We start from the raw sequence: 16725 nt of genomic DNA, 5'->3' as shown, positions 1-16725 counted from the left end.
TTTATTTGTTCAAAGATTGCGTTACAGAAAATTCTTACCCGGACCAGTTCTGACCACTATGTGAATAATTCTATTTGATGACATTTTGCAGTCTCGAATTATATAGCGTTTTTGCACAATGCAATCTTAAATTGTAAAAATACTAATTTGCACCATTTGCGTCTTCTCCGCGAATTTTGTGCCCGAAAAATTTATCGTTTCTAACAAATTTTTCTGCAAACCCGACAATGACTTGATTCTTGGGATAATTACACTTTCTTTTCTTAAGATTTGGTGTAAATTACGCGTAGATCTCTTATGGGTTGAAAAGTCATTTAGCACTTATGAAGTTCGCTTTCGTATAATAAATAAGTCCATCTGTGAATTAGAATTAATTGAAATTATCGATATTAACAAAAGAACTTTTCTATCGTTTTAAACAAAATTTTCTCCAAATCCACTATGACCTAATAAAGATTTTATTTTTCGCTTTCGTCGTTGTTTTTCATTTTTTATTTAATATTTTTGCTAATTAGGGCCATTTGGTAAATAAATAACTGAAAATAAAAAGAAATTAATAGAGGAAAGGTGATAAAGAAATTAAAGACCAGAGGTTGGTATAAATTATTAAATTGACGAGGACATATTCATATTCAGGCTGCTATAATTTTCCAATAAGAAAATTCGTCGGCAAAGAGCAGAGAGGTCCCAAAGTGTCATTTTCAATGGATTCGAACTTCACTATATGTGTGTGATGTTATTTCACTGTGTTGTCCATTGTAACAGTAAGTATTGTTTAAATCTCATTTATCTGATATTATTACTCAGTATATGATTATTGTAATTATAGTCAACTTATTTTATTTAATAATAATTCATCGTTGTAAGTTAAAAAAAAAAAAAACTAAAAACCAGAAGAGATTTTTTTGTTTTCTAGTCTTTCATGTTGTGTTAAGAACAACAACGAAAGACCGATCATTTATGACTAGCGGTATGTGGCTAATTCAATGCATGTGCATAAAAAAATTAAAATAATTAAAAATTATTTATTAGTTTTTTTATTGTAGAAAAATAATAATATAAAAAAGAATATTTGGAGTGGACAGAAAAATAGTATATCAAAAATAAAAAGACACCAAAAACGTATTCTCCCTTAATATATAGTATATATATAGCTGAATTTATATTTTTAATCATTTTGATAGCTTATAGAATTTTTCTATCAAGAGTATGCTAACATTTAAAATCAATAAAAAATTATTTAAGAAAATATCAATTATGATCCGTTATTTATTTTATTTTTTATATAATTAGTCGCGGTCGTATGCACGTCATTTATGTATATGTATAATAAATAAACTTTTACGTTTTTAAATACATTAAAAACTAATTTAAAAGTATTATCGACGCAACAAAAAAATTAGTATAGTATGTCAAGATTCAGTATTTGTGAGTAAAAGATACATTTTCTTTTTATATTAATTAGTTATCATGACACACTGTCACTGTGCGTATATAATAAATAAGTTTTTATGCTTTAAATGAAAGAATAAAAGAAAATATCATCACGACAACAAAATTGGTATAGTAGAATTATAAATTGTCGTCTGTGAGTGAATAGTGCATTTTATTTTTATATTAATATAGATATAAAGTGAATGAAAATAATAAAATTGTTAAATTTTTTTCAAAAAAATATATGTGGAATAATATACATTTTGTTTCTTCTTTATAGTGTGAAATGACAAGAATGTCCCTACTGAAATCCCAAGGGTTATGGCCCCCACTAAATCCTCCACATTACCCCACTCCCACTCTCCCTGTTCTCACTTCGTCACCTTCCTTTTTTCTCTTCATCGTCGCAAGAGTTGAAACGAAATTCTCTCAAAATTCAACAACATTCAGCAGTACAAGATTCTCCCTTCGTGTCTTCTTCAGCCCATTGCTCGCAGACACATCAAGAATCATACTGTAGAAGGAGAAGAAAAAGGGAGGAAGAAGAAAAGTTAGAGCCCAGATATGGGGGTGGATTACTACAACATCCTGAAAGTGAACCGCAATGCGAGCGATGAAGACTTGAAGAAAGCGTACCGCCGCTTGGCGATGATTTGGCATCCTGACAAGAATGTGAACAAGCAAGAAGCGGAGGCCAAATTCAAGCAGATTTCAGAGGCCTACGATGTTTTGAGCGACCCGCAGAAGCGCCAGATCTACGATCTTTATGGCGAGGAGGGCCTCAAATCGGGTCAAGTCCCCCCTCCTCCACGTAGCTCTCGGACCCATCACCAGGGTTTTTACAATAACAGTCAGCAGCATCCGAACCCTAATTTCCGGTTTAATCCGAGGAATGCGGATGATATTTACGCCGAGATTTTTGGGGAGAATAGCAATGGGAATGCTAGTGGGAGCAGTAATAGCGGTGGGGCTAGGAGAGATGGGTTTTTCAGGAGCACGACGATGAATGGCGGTGGAGGTAGGGAGTATGCGGGTGGTGGAGGATCGAGGAAGGCCGCGCCGGTGGAGAATGTGCTGATGTGTAGCTTGGAGGAATTGTTCACTGGTTCAACCCGGAAGATGAAGATCTCTAGGACTGTGCTTGATTCTCATGGGTATGTGCTTTTCTAATTTTGCTTCTTTTTCTTTTCTTTCTTTTTTTGTGCCATATATGGGATGCTTATTTGCTTTTGCTTACTATTTCTATCTTGTGTTCCTTGGTTTCTGATTTTTGTAAATGTTATTCAGTGTATTATCTGGTTGTTTGTGTCTTTGAATGTTTGGCATGGATTAAGAAGGAAGGCTTTTGGTAGTTTATATATTCACCCGGTTGTTTGCCGTTATTGATTTCACCATGTAAACTGTTGTGCCATTGTGAATTAACTGTTTCTTGAGTGTTTTTGGCTTACTTTTTTGAGCTTTGCATGGTTGTCAAATAATGTGGTCTTATGTTCTTCTTTTCCCTGTTGGACTGAGATTTATTTTGTTAATCAATATGGATGCTGGCACTGAGAACTATGTGAAACAATGCATTCTCATCTCAAAGTTACAGCTTGATAGCGATTCCTCTCTTCCTTTACCTTTGTTGGCTATTTGGGCCATCAAGATATCTTCTCTAGGAACTTTTGCATGACCTAAGTATAACTTCTGTACCTATTGCAAGAACACATGACATCATATTACTCAAAGGATGGCCTCCCATGAATATCCAGCCTGCGCCTGAAAAAGTTTGCCTTTTTGTTACCGGTGAGTGGCAGTTGATTTGCACAGGCACTTAGTTGTCAGGATGAGTTATTAAACTTGCACCAAAGATTTTTCCTTCTTATAAATAAAATAAGTTCAAGCTAAGGCGTACGGTGAAGAGTAATTTGATTCATGATTTACCTAGTTTGACTATTCATATTCTTTCTGATTCTTGCTTAAAGTTGCATATTGTTTTTGGACATCTACTTATGTAGGGCTGGTGAGATTTATTAACTTTTTATTATTATATGATGTAAATGTTGATTATATCTTGTAGTGCGGCTAATGGAAACTTGAGTTTTCACAATAAATGGAACTTGGCTAAGCTTAGGGTTCCTGTAACGGGGAATAGCTCAAATCTCCAGTTCTTGTGTTACATGCATAAGGCCCCCAAGGGCTTGGTTGTCCATCGACATGTCTAGTTGTTTAGTAGTAGCCTTAATTCATTTTCAGGCCTGCTCTTTCATGAGATTGATCATCCGACAATAGTTTGTCCAAGTCTGATTTGTCTGCCTCTATGGATTTGCATAATCTCCTAGGATCCGTCTCATTAGGCTATTACTTGGACTTGTATACCGACTCAATGAGGTTCCTTTAATTCAAATGATTACTGGATCTGTGTCTGCCCTAAAGCTTGAGGAACAAATAGCTTTATGATGTAACATAGTGAAAGTTTCTTCAGGGTCAAAATCAATTTTTTTTTTCAATTAATAAATAAGAGATGTGTGATATTTGGTACGATATTGTTTATTTATTATCCTATAAAATATTTTGTCCTTATAACAAAGAACTAACAGTTCAAACCTGTGGATTTTCTTTTGCTAATATACATAAGTTGTGTATCTTTCTGTGGAACTGGCTGATTTTAACAGGAACTTTTAGTGCCAGTTAATTGGTTGCTTGCTTGAGTCTCATCTTACATGAAATCTGGTGTTTGGTTCAGTACTGATTTTTAACATTATGCTGATGTCTTTTGGGAATGTAGTAGTTGAATTGTATTACACATGCACAAATTCAAAGACACACTTGCATGTAAAAGGGTTACATAGAAGAGCCATTCACACTTGTTGGCCAAAAACCTTTTTATGATTCTGAACTGATGAATTAAATTGCATCATACACGTCCAAGATGATATGGTGTTTGGAAAGAGTTGGGTTCTATTCATGGGCATGACCTTGACCTGGAGTAGAAAAATGTCTCCATGGTATGTGATTTCTGTACATTTATATGGTTTTGAATCTTTTGATTCTCAAACTACAAGAGGATGCGTGCTTGTGTTAGAGAAAATGCCCTAATAAAAGATACCTAAAAGCGTTACGTGATCCTTTACAGCAACACATGTGAGTATTTGACTGCAATGTGTACTAGAGATATGAGAGGGATGCTTAAATTCTGCAGGTTTGATTATGCCTTGGTTGAGTTGAGACAATTCTGATACTCATTATCAATTAGGAAAACTCTAATTGGCAATGTCGATGTCATATTGGATACTTTTTGCAGAGTGTCCGAGTAAAATATACTTAGCACTAAACATTTAGACGCATGCTAGGAGATACAATATCAGAACCTATAGATGCATTTGTAATATTTACGTCTTGTCAAGGGTGTTTTTGTGTGAAGAATTCAATTATAGGATTACTTTGGCCAACCTATGCAACCTTTACAATGTATATGTCTGGTGTAAATGCATAAAAGTTGATTACAGGTTCGAAAATTTGCATTGATAATTTTTTGTCTTTTCACTTTCAATAAATACTTGCTGGAAGTTACTTGGTCTATTTGGGCCTTCTGGTTAAAAGCTGCACTGGGACTTCAACTTTACATGTTTCTTGCTTAAGTAGAATTTTGTTGCCCAGAATACTTTCATACAAGTTGGCAAAAAGTACAAGTCAGAGATTTGCATTTTGATTTTTTGGTTAAGTAATGGAGCTTCAGGTCCTGTTGGATAGTGGCAATGGCTCTAGGCAAGAGTGCGATACTTCAAATAGCATTCAACCTTTTCATGAATTGTGTTTCTTGCATATATAATTTTATCAATCTGCCTTAGTGAGTGTTTATCCCTTTCGGATATTAGTATATTTCAATTTACCATGGTAAATTCTCTCTCAAGAAACAGTTCATATACCAACCATAGCCGTGGCCTCCAGTGTCGATGGCAGTGTGACTGTAGTTTATGTTGTACAAACATATAGTGACTTCCTAACTTGTTTTTGATACTTGTGAAGCTGTGCGTTTGCAGAAGTAACTGAGTAGCTATTTGTATGAAATGTATCCGATAGAAGGAGGGACTTGGACTATATGGTTCTTTCTGTGTCTCAAAGTCTCTTATTTCTGTTATAAATGCTGGAAGAAATGCTGTTTTTATACAGTACATTTTAAAGATAAATGTGTTTCTGATCAAGTTCATTACTCAATATCTAATTACACTTGTGCTTATTGTTTTTCTGCAATATTCATGTATTTGTTAGTATTTTAATATGTTTGATTGGATTCTAATTTTGTTTCCAAAAACTTGAATGTCGATCTAGTTTTAGTTTGTACTGATGTGTACTCTCCATCTTGCAGCAGGTCTCGGGTGTTGGACGAGATCTTAACTATTGACATAAAACCTGGTTGGAAGAAGGGCACAAAAATAACTTTCCCGGAGAAGGGCAATGAAGAACCTGGTGTGATTCCGGCAGATCTCATTTTTGTGGTGGATGAAAGACCTCACTCAGTTTATACGAGGGATGGTAATGATTTGGTACTGAAGCAGGAGATAACACTTCTTGAATCCCTCACTGGAAAGACTTTGGAGCTGACTACATTAGATGGCAGGAATATAACGGTCCCTTTAACAGAGATTATCAAACCTGGACAAGAGGTTAGTGTCCCTAATGAAGGAATGCCAATTTCAAAGGATCCTCGCAGAAAAGGAAACCTGAGGATCCAAATTGATGTCAGGTACCCAAAAAGGCTCACTGAAGCACAAAAATATGAATTAAGGAGGGTTTTAGGCGGAAATTCATGATAATGTCTCGTCAATATTAGAAGAGATAATATTAGTACAGGTAGATAATGCAGCATTCGAGTGTAAATATGAAACAAGCATGCTATTGAAGTGTGTGAATATTAGAAAGAATGTTCTTTGAGAGGATCTCAAGTTTTTGATTCCTTTAGCTCCGCCCCTAGGGATTGGATGGCAAATGCATCTTCACGGAGGAAGTGGATCCTCAAAATTTAGGGAGTACATGTTTTGTGGGATAAGATACATTAGACATTTATGTGGCTTACTCGTTGGGTCCTAGAGGTTTTTGTTTTAGTGGTCAGCATTCGATATACTTGTAGATTAGCTGTGTTCAGCAGCTGTTGATGAGTGTAGATTTGTTGCTGAACAAATTTAAGTTTCTTGGACAGGGAAACATCCAATTAATAAATTCTTGATCCACCTTATTCTTACTCGTGTATTCTTTTAACGGGTTTTCGCTTTATATCTTGTAATTGCACCAGAATGAAATATGTTAAGGATGTCAAAGTTTTTCCTGATTGCTGTGTCGATGAACATGAAAACTGCAGTTATGTCTTTATAGTTGCGTGGTCTGTGTGAAATTTGAGTCAAACTGTGGCGTGCGATTGTTAAAGAGTTGTGCTGTGTTAATCTTGTTTGGAAATGCATGTTTTGGTGTTAGCACTTGGTATGGAGATAAAGACTGTAGTGTTGGCATATTCTCCTTTTTGGTGTTAGAACCGGAGAATTTTCCCTGCATAGAGTCTGCTGTCTCAGTGTCAATGGAGAATCTCACTTTTCTTGTTGGTAGAGCTGTCATGTTGACCTTTAGACGAAGCAACAGATAGCTCAGCAACCCCCAACACATGCCTTCAACATGGGGTTGATCTGTACACGTAGTAACAGATGGTTCAATACACCCCTCAACACACCCCCATATTGAAGGGTCCGAGGGGCGTGCTGATTTCCACATGAAGTAAAAAATTGCTCTACACACATCATATTGAGGGGCATGTCGACGTCTATACATAGCAACAAATTATGCAAAGCACCCTCTATTCGGTTCCACGTTGATTTCTGCCCTCATTATGAGCAAAGAATTCAGACAGAAAAACATCGAAATGCAGGGGAAAGTGAAGTCTGGTAAGCATAGACTTTACATCAAACTATCTCTTCTTTCCATATAGCTCTTAGGTTTTGGTGGGCTAGTTATGGTACTCTGTTGTCTGAAGAGGTAATTGTGTGTGCAACCCCAATATCTGCATGAAGCTTTGCCAAATTGAGGTCAAACTAACTCCTGTGAGTAGCTAAGATTGTTGGTGAACTATGTTTTGTAACTTGTATACTGGTAATATTCAAGTTTTTGGAATTGAGTTGGGTACAGGACAGGAGTAGGTGTTTTATTATAGAGGACATGGTTCCTTGTTTGAACATTTTGATGTTGGAATATGATGGATGATTTGGTGTAATGTAGTTGGTGTTGAAACCTCCAGACATTAGTACCCAAATAATTACATAATTTCTTTTTAGATTTTGAACATATCTATTTTTTATTAAACAAATAATTCATTCTTGAAAAGTTATATCATTTCTTTGCAGTGATATTTTGCATTACAAATTAATGTAAAACATAACTTAGAATGTAATGATTTAAAATTAAGAATTTTTTAAAATAATATAATTATACATATAAGAAGTGTCAGCCTAATAATATATTTATACTATATAAAAAAAATTATTTTCACTCACAAATAGCTGTTATTTACACCACATTACCAATTTTTTGAATTACCAAAAATATCTTTTTATATTTCAATCACCCCTATTCAAATTATTCTTTTAATCTACTATATGATTTATACTATCTATAATATGAAAATTTCACTTACACCATTTTTTTTGTGTCGATAATATTCTTAAATTAATTTTATTTTATTTATTAATTTAATTTTTTAAATATGATGTATTAATTTATATATTTTATTTTTATTTATAATATATTTTAAGATATAAATAATTTTGTATCATATATACAAAATGGTGTGTCAATGACTAATATTTTTTAAAAAATAGTGGATAACATGATATTGAATGGTCATGAAAAAACCTCTAAAGAGATGCATTTTCTGTTTTTTTTTTTTTCATTTACAAAAAGTTAAGTTATTTCATTAATAATAAAAATGGAAAAATCTTATTAATTAAAGCCTTATTTGTTTTTATTTTAAAAAAGTCAATTAATTGAAAAATAATAAAACCGCTGGCCTCGATGTGAGCAGTAGGATTGGAAGATAAAGGCGTGTTTGGGTCCCATAAATCACACTATTTAATCCAAACGCTTCCAACTCTCATGATTGGTACCCCAACTTTTCTCTTTTTATCCACACTTTATCTCCTCCTCCTTTTCCCTTCTCTTTATTTTCTGACGTATTTCCGAATTAAAAATTTTAAATTTATATTAATAAAATTATTGTAATTATTTGATTAATTTATCTTATAATAGGGCAAAATCATTCCGTCCTCCTCGAAGATGGGAGTTCATAATTACTAAATTTGTATCCGAGGTAAACCTTTACATAGTTACCCTATTAAGCCGAAAATTCCCCTTGACAAACAAGTCTGACATAAAAGAAAAGTCCTGAAGCAAATATCCACACGGATCTTCTTAATGATTTGCCCTACTACAAGAGAAGCCCCTCCACGATGCCCTATTAATATTCCAAAGAAGCATGGACGAAGTACCACAACACAAGCCAAAAAAAAAACAGAGAGCATCAAGAAAATCGTTACTCATAACCATCGTCCTCGAATTAATTCATACATAATCAATTGCTTATTTTCAACATTTACAAACACTCTCTTACCCACGCAAAATTTTCATTTCAATAGAATTTAAGGGTGGGGGGACTTAATTTGAATTAAACTTAATCAAACAAAAATCAATTATATATATATATGTGTGTGTGTGAAAAATCGCACGTCGAGGATGTCGTGTGCACCATTTGAATTCTGACCAAATCATACAAATCTTCTTGTGTGGTTCCCTTTTTTTTTTTGGCATTAAAAAATTAGTGGGATCCACAATAATGCACATATTATTTAATATTTATTTGCCAGAATTTCCAGTGAGCAACATCCATATGTATAATATTCATCCATCACATGCCATGCTTCCTCAGCTACCTCTTTATATATATATAGCCCACAGAAATCGGGTTCCAATTTTTACACTTATTGTTGGAATTAATTAATTGTTGAAGCTTCCTCATTGTCATGATGATCAAAGCGTTATATATAAATTACAACAATTTTTCCTGAAATTTGGCATAATTACATATACTCCTTCGTTGTTTGAAAAATTATCAATACCCTTCTTGATTTTAACGGTCGTCTAACAATTAGCACATTCCGTTAGTCCCCGTTAGGTTTTCATTCATTTTAAATGATGAACTGATCAAAATGCCCTTGTGGACTAAAACTTACAAATTTATTTATTTTTTAATTTTTTTATTGACTAAGTGGATAAGTGTTGTATAATTTTTAAAATTTTTCATTCATCCCACTCGATTTTTTTTACAAATTTTTATTTTTTTAGAGAAAAAGAAAAAAAATTCAATAAAGGCATAGTTGAAAATTCCATACATCCATCCAATAATTACATAATTTTATCAAATATTATGGGATATTTATAATTTTTTAAATAATAAAGAGTATTCGTAATTATATCAAATTTAAAAAAAAAGTCGTTGTAATTTACCCTAAAATCTATTTATTTAAGAAAAAATGAGTTGCATGGTGGATCTCCCTTGTTCCTTTTGATTTGGTCCCCTATGAAAAGGAGAATAAGTTCAAATATTTTTTCTTTTTTCTTGGTCCAGCAAAAAAGAGCTACAAAAAGAATTATTGCATCCACCAGTTTATGTTCGACACACGACCACGAAAATCAGACACGAGGTGGCATAATCATCCTAACAACTTATAAGATGTTAGAGAATCGAAAAAGACATCAAACTATCGAAATTTAATTAATTATATAAATACATAATTTTGCTTAGGGGAAAACGTCAAATATATAAAAAATAATAGTGATATACTAACACAAATATAAATGTATTTTTGTTTATTAAATGTTAAGATTAAAGAACTTACGAGATATGTTAAAATTTTATGATGATATTAACTTTTTTCTTTTAAGAGCTTATAAAATCTAAATCTTATTTAAAATTTTTTATAAGCTCTTCTATATATATATATATATATATATTTGAGGATGTGGAGATCATGCCTAATCGGTTCCAACGAATAAGAGGTTAGCTAGGACTAAGGTGTGAGTCGAGTCGAGTTGAGTTGAGTTAGGTTGCGATCGAGCTCAAAGTTTTTGAGTTTGAGTTGAGCTCAATTATTTTTTGTCTGGGAGCTCGCAAGCCAGCTCATGATTTTTGTTTCTTTTTTTTCGACATTTACATATAAACTATTTTATTAAAGTGTTTATATATAAGATTAATTATATTTTGTCATTCGAATTATGATCGTTTTTATATTTTGCCATTGAAACTTTTTTTTTTTTTGTAACAACTTACCATTTCAACTTTGTGAAATTTTCAATTTGCTATATATGACCATCTTTTTTTCGATTTTTTTGCTGGAAGAATATCATATGCTCTGTATATGTGAAAAATATCACATCACATAATCCTTAAATATCACATATGTATTGTATGTTATGTTTTTTCGATAAAAAATTGATTGAAAAATAGTTATAAATGACAAAGTGCAAAGTTGAGATAGTAAGTTAACACACAAAAAAAGAAGGGTATAGATGACAAAGTGTGAAAGAGTCATAGTTCGGATAACAAAATATATAATTTACACTATTTATTATTACATCAACTTTATATTCAAAATTCACCATATATTAGAATTATGAATTGATATATCATATTTTAATTTTATATAATAATAAAATATAGTATTTTTTTTACTTATATTTCCTAATATTTATCTAAAAATACGCTTAATCAATAATTTAATAAGTTTTGATAATTTTTGTGTGTTGTTTATAAACTTATGTGGAAATTTGGTTATTCTCATTAATTAATCAAAGATGATAATAATATTAATAATAATGATAGTGATGATGGTTGAATAATTTTAATTATTATTTTATTATATATAATCAATCGTTGTTTGATTTAAAAAAATTATTTTTATATTTGTAAAATTGAAAAGATATAAAAGTCAAATAATAATATAGATGTTGTGAAATCATATATTCATAACATTAGATTAAAATATTATACCATATATTTCTTAACACATTTTATAATTAATACAATAAAATTTAATATTATAAATTTATAATAATATATCTTTTATTTAAACAAAAAAGTAAAAAACTTCTCTAGCTTGGGTTAGAGCTCGACTCGGATAGAAAATGAGCTCATAAGTTTGACTTGCTCAAGTTCTTTATCTTTATCATAAACTTGTTTATCGAACTCAACTTGTTTACACCTTTAGTGTAAGCTGTTATTTACACATTTTAGCACAATTTTTGGCACTCTACTCATTTTCTCTATATTCTTTTCGCTCGTCTACTAGTTTTAGGTTGCTCATTTGCGATATTACAAAAGGATTGCTTGTATTTTTTTCGTTTATTTAATCTAGTTTTAGTTGATTTCTGATTAAAAAAATTACTAATTTAAGTATCGAAATACTAACGTCTATTTTGCAGAGTTAGTCTTCTAATAAATTTACAACCTGGAGATATTTTACGGTATTATTGAACCCAATAAATCAATTAATAAATCCAAAAGAAGTCGTGATTGATGCACCCGAATGAATAGGATTGTGATGTTCATAAAACCTTGACCAAATGTAATCTTCTCTTACCCGATTCTTGTTCTTGAATAAAGGTGGACAGGGTCAGGCAGGCGGTGGGTGGTTCGTGGAGAGAGCTGAAATACATAATATAAGGATCTTCCTCATCATCCCAAATAAAATCCGGAAATCAAGAACATAATCCGGGTAAAGACAACCCACCAAACACTCACAACCGCTTGTGTTTATGCCCATGTTTGTTAATCGCCGGTTTTTATCCACATGAAATCTTTAAATAAACATGGCAAAGAAAAAGGTAAAAACATTTGGATAAGGGCAGATCTTTGACCCCACCTTCTCTCTTGCTTTTTCTCTTTTTATTCGCCTCATTCTTGCTCCCTTTCCACCTCTCTCTCTCTCTCTCTCTCTCTCAAATCTTCAAGAAGACAAAACCAAAAACCCACTGTTTCAAAACCACCTAATATTTCCAGTCAAGAAAGAACAGCTCTTGTTCTTGTTTATTAGCCCTTTTTCTTGATTATATGTAGCTTTTGTGGGTCTTGCTTGGATATCAGTTTCCTGTGTTTTTTCTCCCTTGTTTTGTTGATTAAGGACAAGAGAAAAAAAGGGTTCTTGAGAGGACATACATACATACATATACATATATTTGTAGGTTGTTGATGCTGTTTGGTTGAAATCTTGAAAGAAATGTCTTGTTCTTTGAAGGCTGTTTATGGGTCCAGTGTTTTGACTGTGGAGAACAGAGCCAAAGGGTCTTTTAGGGTTTGTTCTTCAATTGAGGCTCTTCAATTCAAAGAAGCAATTCCAAAGGAGTTTTTGGCCAAAACCCTTGATGCATCAGATCAGAAACCTGTTGACAGTTTCAGCTTAAAAGCTCCAAAATTGGACCCTTTCAATGTAAACATATATTTTCTATACACCATTTATCTCCACTCACACATTCTTTCCATTTTTGGTCTAATTCTCTTTGCATTTTGTTGCTTGATTTCAGGCCCAACCATCATTGTGCAGGGGCAAATCTCTGAGATGGTGGGAAAAGTCCCTTCACCCCAACATGATAGAGATCCAATCAGCCCAAGAACTTGTTATTTCCTTGTTGAATGCTGGTGATAGATTGGTTGTGCTTGACTTCTATTCCCCTGGCTGTGGAGGTTGCAAAACTCTGCATCCAAAGGTATATTTTTGCACTATTTCAACATCACTCGCCATTTTCTTCTTACTGACAAAATCTCAACCAATGTTTCAACAGATCTGCCAACTTGCTGAAATGAACTCCAATGCCATTTTCCTCAAGGTGAACTATGAACAGCACAAGCCCATGTGCTATGCTCTCCATGTCCATGTCTTGCCCTTCTTCCGATTCTACAAGGGTCAAGACGGCAGGCTCTGCAGCTTCAGCTGTACAAACGCAACGGTGAGTGCTACCATCCCCTTCTTCATTCTCAATCAAGAATTTACTGATTTTGGTGTTGCCCAACACATGATGATTCCTTGTATGCATGGCGCGCGCAGATCAAGAAATTTAAGGATGCATTGGCGAAACACGGCAACCATCGTAGCAGCATGGGGCCAACGAAGGGCCTCCATGAGTCGGAGCTGCTGGCCTTGGCCTCAAATGGTTTGATATCAAGAGATTTAGTGATGAACTCAACTCTGAATCATAATGTAGATGAAGAATTGGTGTTGGCTTTGAGTTAGAGATTCATCCCTCCAATTTTTGTTCTTTGAATATGTATATAGTTCATTTCATCTATGATTTTTATTTTTATTTTTTTGTTTTCTTGTTTTTCCCATAAGCAGAGCAGGGCTGTTGGTTTTTTTTAGATATATGCCTTGTATGTTTGGAGGATCTGATATTCAAAATTTGACATGATGAGATCATATAAAATATGTCAGATTGAATTTTCTGTTTCAAATTCTACTTTATTTTAATTAATATGCATACGCTATGTGCAAAAAGATTATGTTATTTTTTTTAATTTTGATGTAATAACACGTAAACTTTTATTGTTTTCGTTTAATAAATATATTTTTTATTTATAAAAAATTATTAAATTTATTAATATTAATAAAAAAAGTGAATAGAAATTTATATTTATACTTATAAATAAATTTTTTGTGACTAAATTATTTTTACAGCACTGAAAAATACTTCTTCATATGTATTAATGTGTAAGGACGTATAAGGATAATTTAGTTATCAAAGGACTTATTTAATCTGTAATAAATTAGTAATAAGTTAATCGAATGTAAATATGTTTTATCCCCCGTTTTTTTGTTAATATAATCAAATTCGATGAATTTCGATTAATGGAGGGATTTATTTGTTCAATAGAAATAAAAATTATGGTACTAGATGTAATTTTTTAAACTACATGAGTTTCTGTGTAATTACACCAAACTTCATAGGAAGAGAGTGTTGTTATCTATTTTATATTTAGATTGATGGATCTGAATTTGAAAAAAAAAATTCAAATGACTCTACATTTAAAAAGAATTTAAACCAATTTAAAGCATAGTTAAAAATTAAAATTGAAAGATTTAGAATCCTTTTAAATTTAAAAGTATTCAAACAAATTTAATAGAGTACTAAAGACTTAAAATCTACAGTTTCAAATCATGTACAAAGCTTTATTACACTTTGGTAGTAGAGTAAGTTTTAGTTCGGACTCGATTCGGTTAAATTTTAATTAATTATATGAACATACATTTGCTGTACAATTGATGTACAATTTTAAAAAATTGAGCAATTACATGACAAATGTGATACATTTACTCCGTAATTGATTTGATTCTATTATTCGTACAAGATTTTTTGTCATTCATTTAGTAAAAGATAATTCTACCGTTCATTTAATGCAATCTTCGACGTAAATGAGGTTTTATTATGTGACAGATGCATCATTAAAAAAAAGTGATCAATTACATAATAAATATAATAGACTCGATAAATAATTGATTTAATTCAGTTTGTATAAAAAATTTACTCAAATTGAGAAATAAAAAAATTAAAAAAAAAATAGATAGGACAATTTGGAGGGGGGGGGCCCACAATTACAGGGTAATAGCGTGGAGCTGACGAGGATGTCCCATTTATACGCAATAAGTGGGCCCCACGACAGTTAATGTGGATTAAGATTCTATGCTGTCTTTAGCAATATCTTTGACTGCCACTCCACGTTTTCGCATAACACAAAACCAACGGCGCATCCACTTTCGAGGTAAATTAAAATAAGGGATAATTATATTTTTCACCCCTGAAATTTAATATTTTTTTGTGATTTAAAAAATTATATTTAAGATTTGTTCCTGTCTAATAAATAAGTTCATTCTTTAGCCAAGATTTATTAAATTTATTGATATTAATAAAATTAGAAAAAAAAATCTATATTTTTGCGCTCGATTGACTTAAAACTAACTTATTGCAAGTCAAATAATTTTTTTATGACAAAATTATCCTCAAATGTCTTCATGTCTTAATGCATGTAAGGAGGTATACCTTCTTCGTTGTAAGGGTAGTTCGATCATGGAAAAAATATTTGACTGTAATAAGTTAATCGAGGTAAATATCAAATTTTATTTACTTTTTTTTTGTTAATATCAACAAATTCAATTATTTTTTTACTAATAAGGGGAGTTATTTTTCAGACCGAGGCAAAACCTCAAGGGTGCTAGATTAGATTTATCAAACTACATGAGTTCTACGTATAATTACCCAAAACCTCAGGGGCGAAGAATGTAATTATCCCTAAGATAAATTGGAACGAGATTTTTTTAATTTAATATACTTATAAATATTTTTGTCATTTAAAAAGTTATAAATGCTCTCCTCATATTTGATCAAATTATATCATTATCAAATGAAGATTTGGAATTATCAACTTTATTATTGCTATAAAATTTTTTCTTTCTTAAAAAAATTAAAAAAAAAAAAATGTGGATGAATTTTTTTCTTAAATTATAAAAATAATCATTCACTCAGTCCCCCCAAAAAATAAGTGAAAATTTAAAAATATAAATAAAATTATAATCCTTAATCCATAAGGGTATTTTAGTTAATTCACTACATAAAATAGATGAAAATCTAATAGAGACTAACGGATTTGACTGATTGGTATTAATAATTTTCAAATAATAAAAAAATATATAATTACGTTATATATCAGGAGAGCTCATTGTGATATACCCTTCGTTGATTCTACTTTTGTATTTATAAAATGTGGTTGATAAAGATGGATGAGATAAAATAAATGTAAAAGTTCTATCCAAAAAAGTGTTTGTAAATATACAAATATTTCATAATATATTTATATATTATGAAAATATATATGCACAAACAGCCCAATATATATGCATTATATTTTTTTCGGACAAAATCACATTTTGCTATTTAAACTATACCCGTGTTTACACTTTGACATCTAAATTTTTTTTTAATATCAACATACCATCTCAACTTTGCAAAATTTGCACTTTACCATATATGACATTTGTTGCTGATTTTTTGGCCGAAAAAAGATCACATGTTTGCATATGTGAAAAAACATATGACCTTTTTTGCTGATTTTTTGGCCGAAAAAAGATCACATGTTTGCATATATAACAAAACGTCATATCACATAACACTTAAATATCTAATGTGCATTGCATGTGATCTTTTTTTAGACAAAAAAACTTGGTGGAGAAA

The 16725-nt window shown here is 31.7% G+C and overlaps 2 protein-coding genes across 4 annotated transcripts; both read left to right on the top strand.

Annotated features, from left to right (window-relative positions):
• Positions 1-1787: 1787 nt before the first annotated feature.
• Positions 1788-6655, top strand: LOC105157118 (uncharacterized). 2 transcript variants are annotated; one of them, XM_011073419.3, is made up of 2 exons: positions 1788-2588; positions 5786-6655. In XM_011073419.3, exons 1-2 carry the CDS (start codon positions 1999-2001, stop codon positions 6225-6227), a joined length of 1032 nt encoding a protein of 343 aa, XP_011071721.1. In that variant the 5' UTR covers positions 1788-1998; the 3' UTR covers positions 6228-6655. The 2 variants fall into 2 exon arrangements, with proteins under 2 accessions (XP_011071721.1, XP_011071720.1); XM_011073418.3 differs by having other exon boundaries at positions 1792-2588; positions 5783-6655.
• A 5739-nt stretch (positions 6656-12394) lies between these two features.
• On the top strand, positions 12395-13954 carry LOC105157117 (thioredoxin-like 1-2, chloroplastic). Of its 2 annotated transcripts, XM_011073417.3 has the most exons (4): positions 12404-12935; positions 13030-13212; positions 13288-13452; positions 13551-13954. In XM_011073417.3, the coding sequence occupies exons 1-4, from the start codon at positions 12726-12728 to the stop codon at positions 13734-13736; spliced, it is 744 nt and encodes a 247-aa protein (XP_011071719.1). In that variant the 5' UTR covers positions 12404-12725; the 3' UTR covers positions 13737-13954. The 2 variants fall into 2 exon arrangements, with proteins under 2 accessions (XP_088734411.1, XP_011071719.1); XM_088878285.1 differs by having other exon boundaries at positions 12395-12935; positions 13288-13954.
• Positions 13955-16725: the final 2771 nt, after the last annotated feature.

The sequence above is a fragment of the Sesamum indicum genome, linkage group LG3 (genome assembly GCF_026168435.1).
Source record: "Sesamum indicum cultivar Baizhima isolate 11 linkage group LG3, ASM2616843v1, whole genome shotgun sequence".
Taxonomy (NCBI): Eukaryota; Viridiplantae; Streptophyta; class Magnoliopsida; order Lamiales; family Pedaliaceae; genus Sesamum; species Sesamum indicum.
This window is presented reverse-complemented; position numbering and strand designations above follow the sequence as displayed.

Bases quoted from the DNA above. Each gene is read 5' to 3' on its own strand.
- LOC105157118 (XM_011073418.3), top strand. From the start codon at position 1,999: ATGGGGGTGGATTACTACAACATCCTGAAAGTGAACCGCAATGCGAGC. The intron at 2,589-5,782 runs GTATGTGCTTTT...TCCATCTTGCAG, and splicing joins ACTGTGCTTGATTCTCATGG to CAGGTCTCGGGTGTTGGACG.
- LOC105157117 (XM_088878285.1), top strand. From the start codon at position 12,726: ATGTCTTGTTCTTTGAAGGCTGTTTATGGGTCCAGTGTTTTGACTGTG. The intron at 12,936-13,029 runs GTAAACATATAT...GCTTGATTTCAG, and splicing joins CAAAATTGGACCCTTTCAAT to GCCCAACCATCATTGTGCAG. The intron at 13,213-13,287 runs GTATATTTTTGC...ATGTTTCAACAG, and splicing joins GCAAAACTCTGCATCCAAAG to ATCTGCCAACTTGCTGAAAT.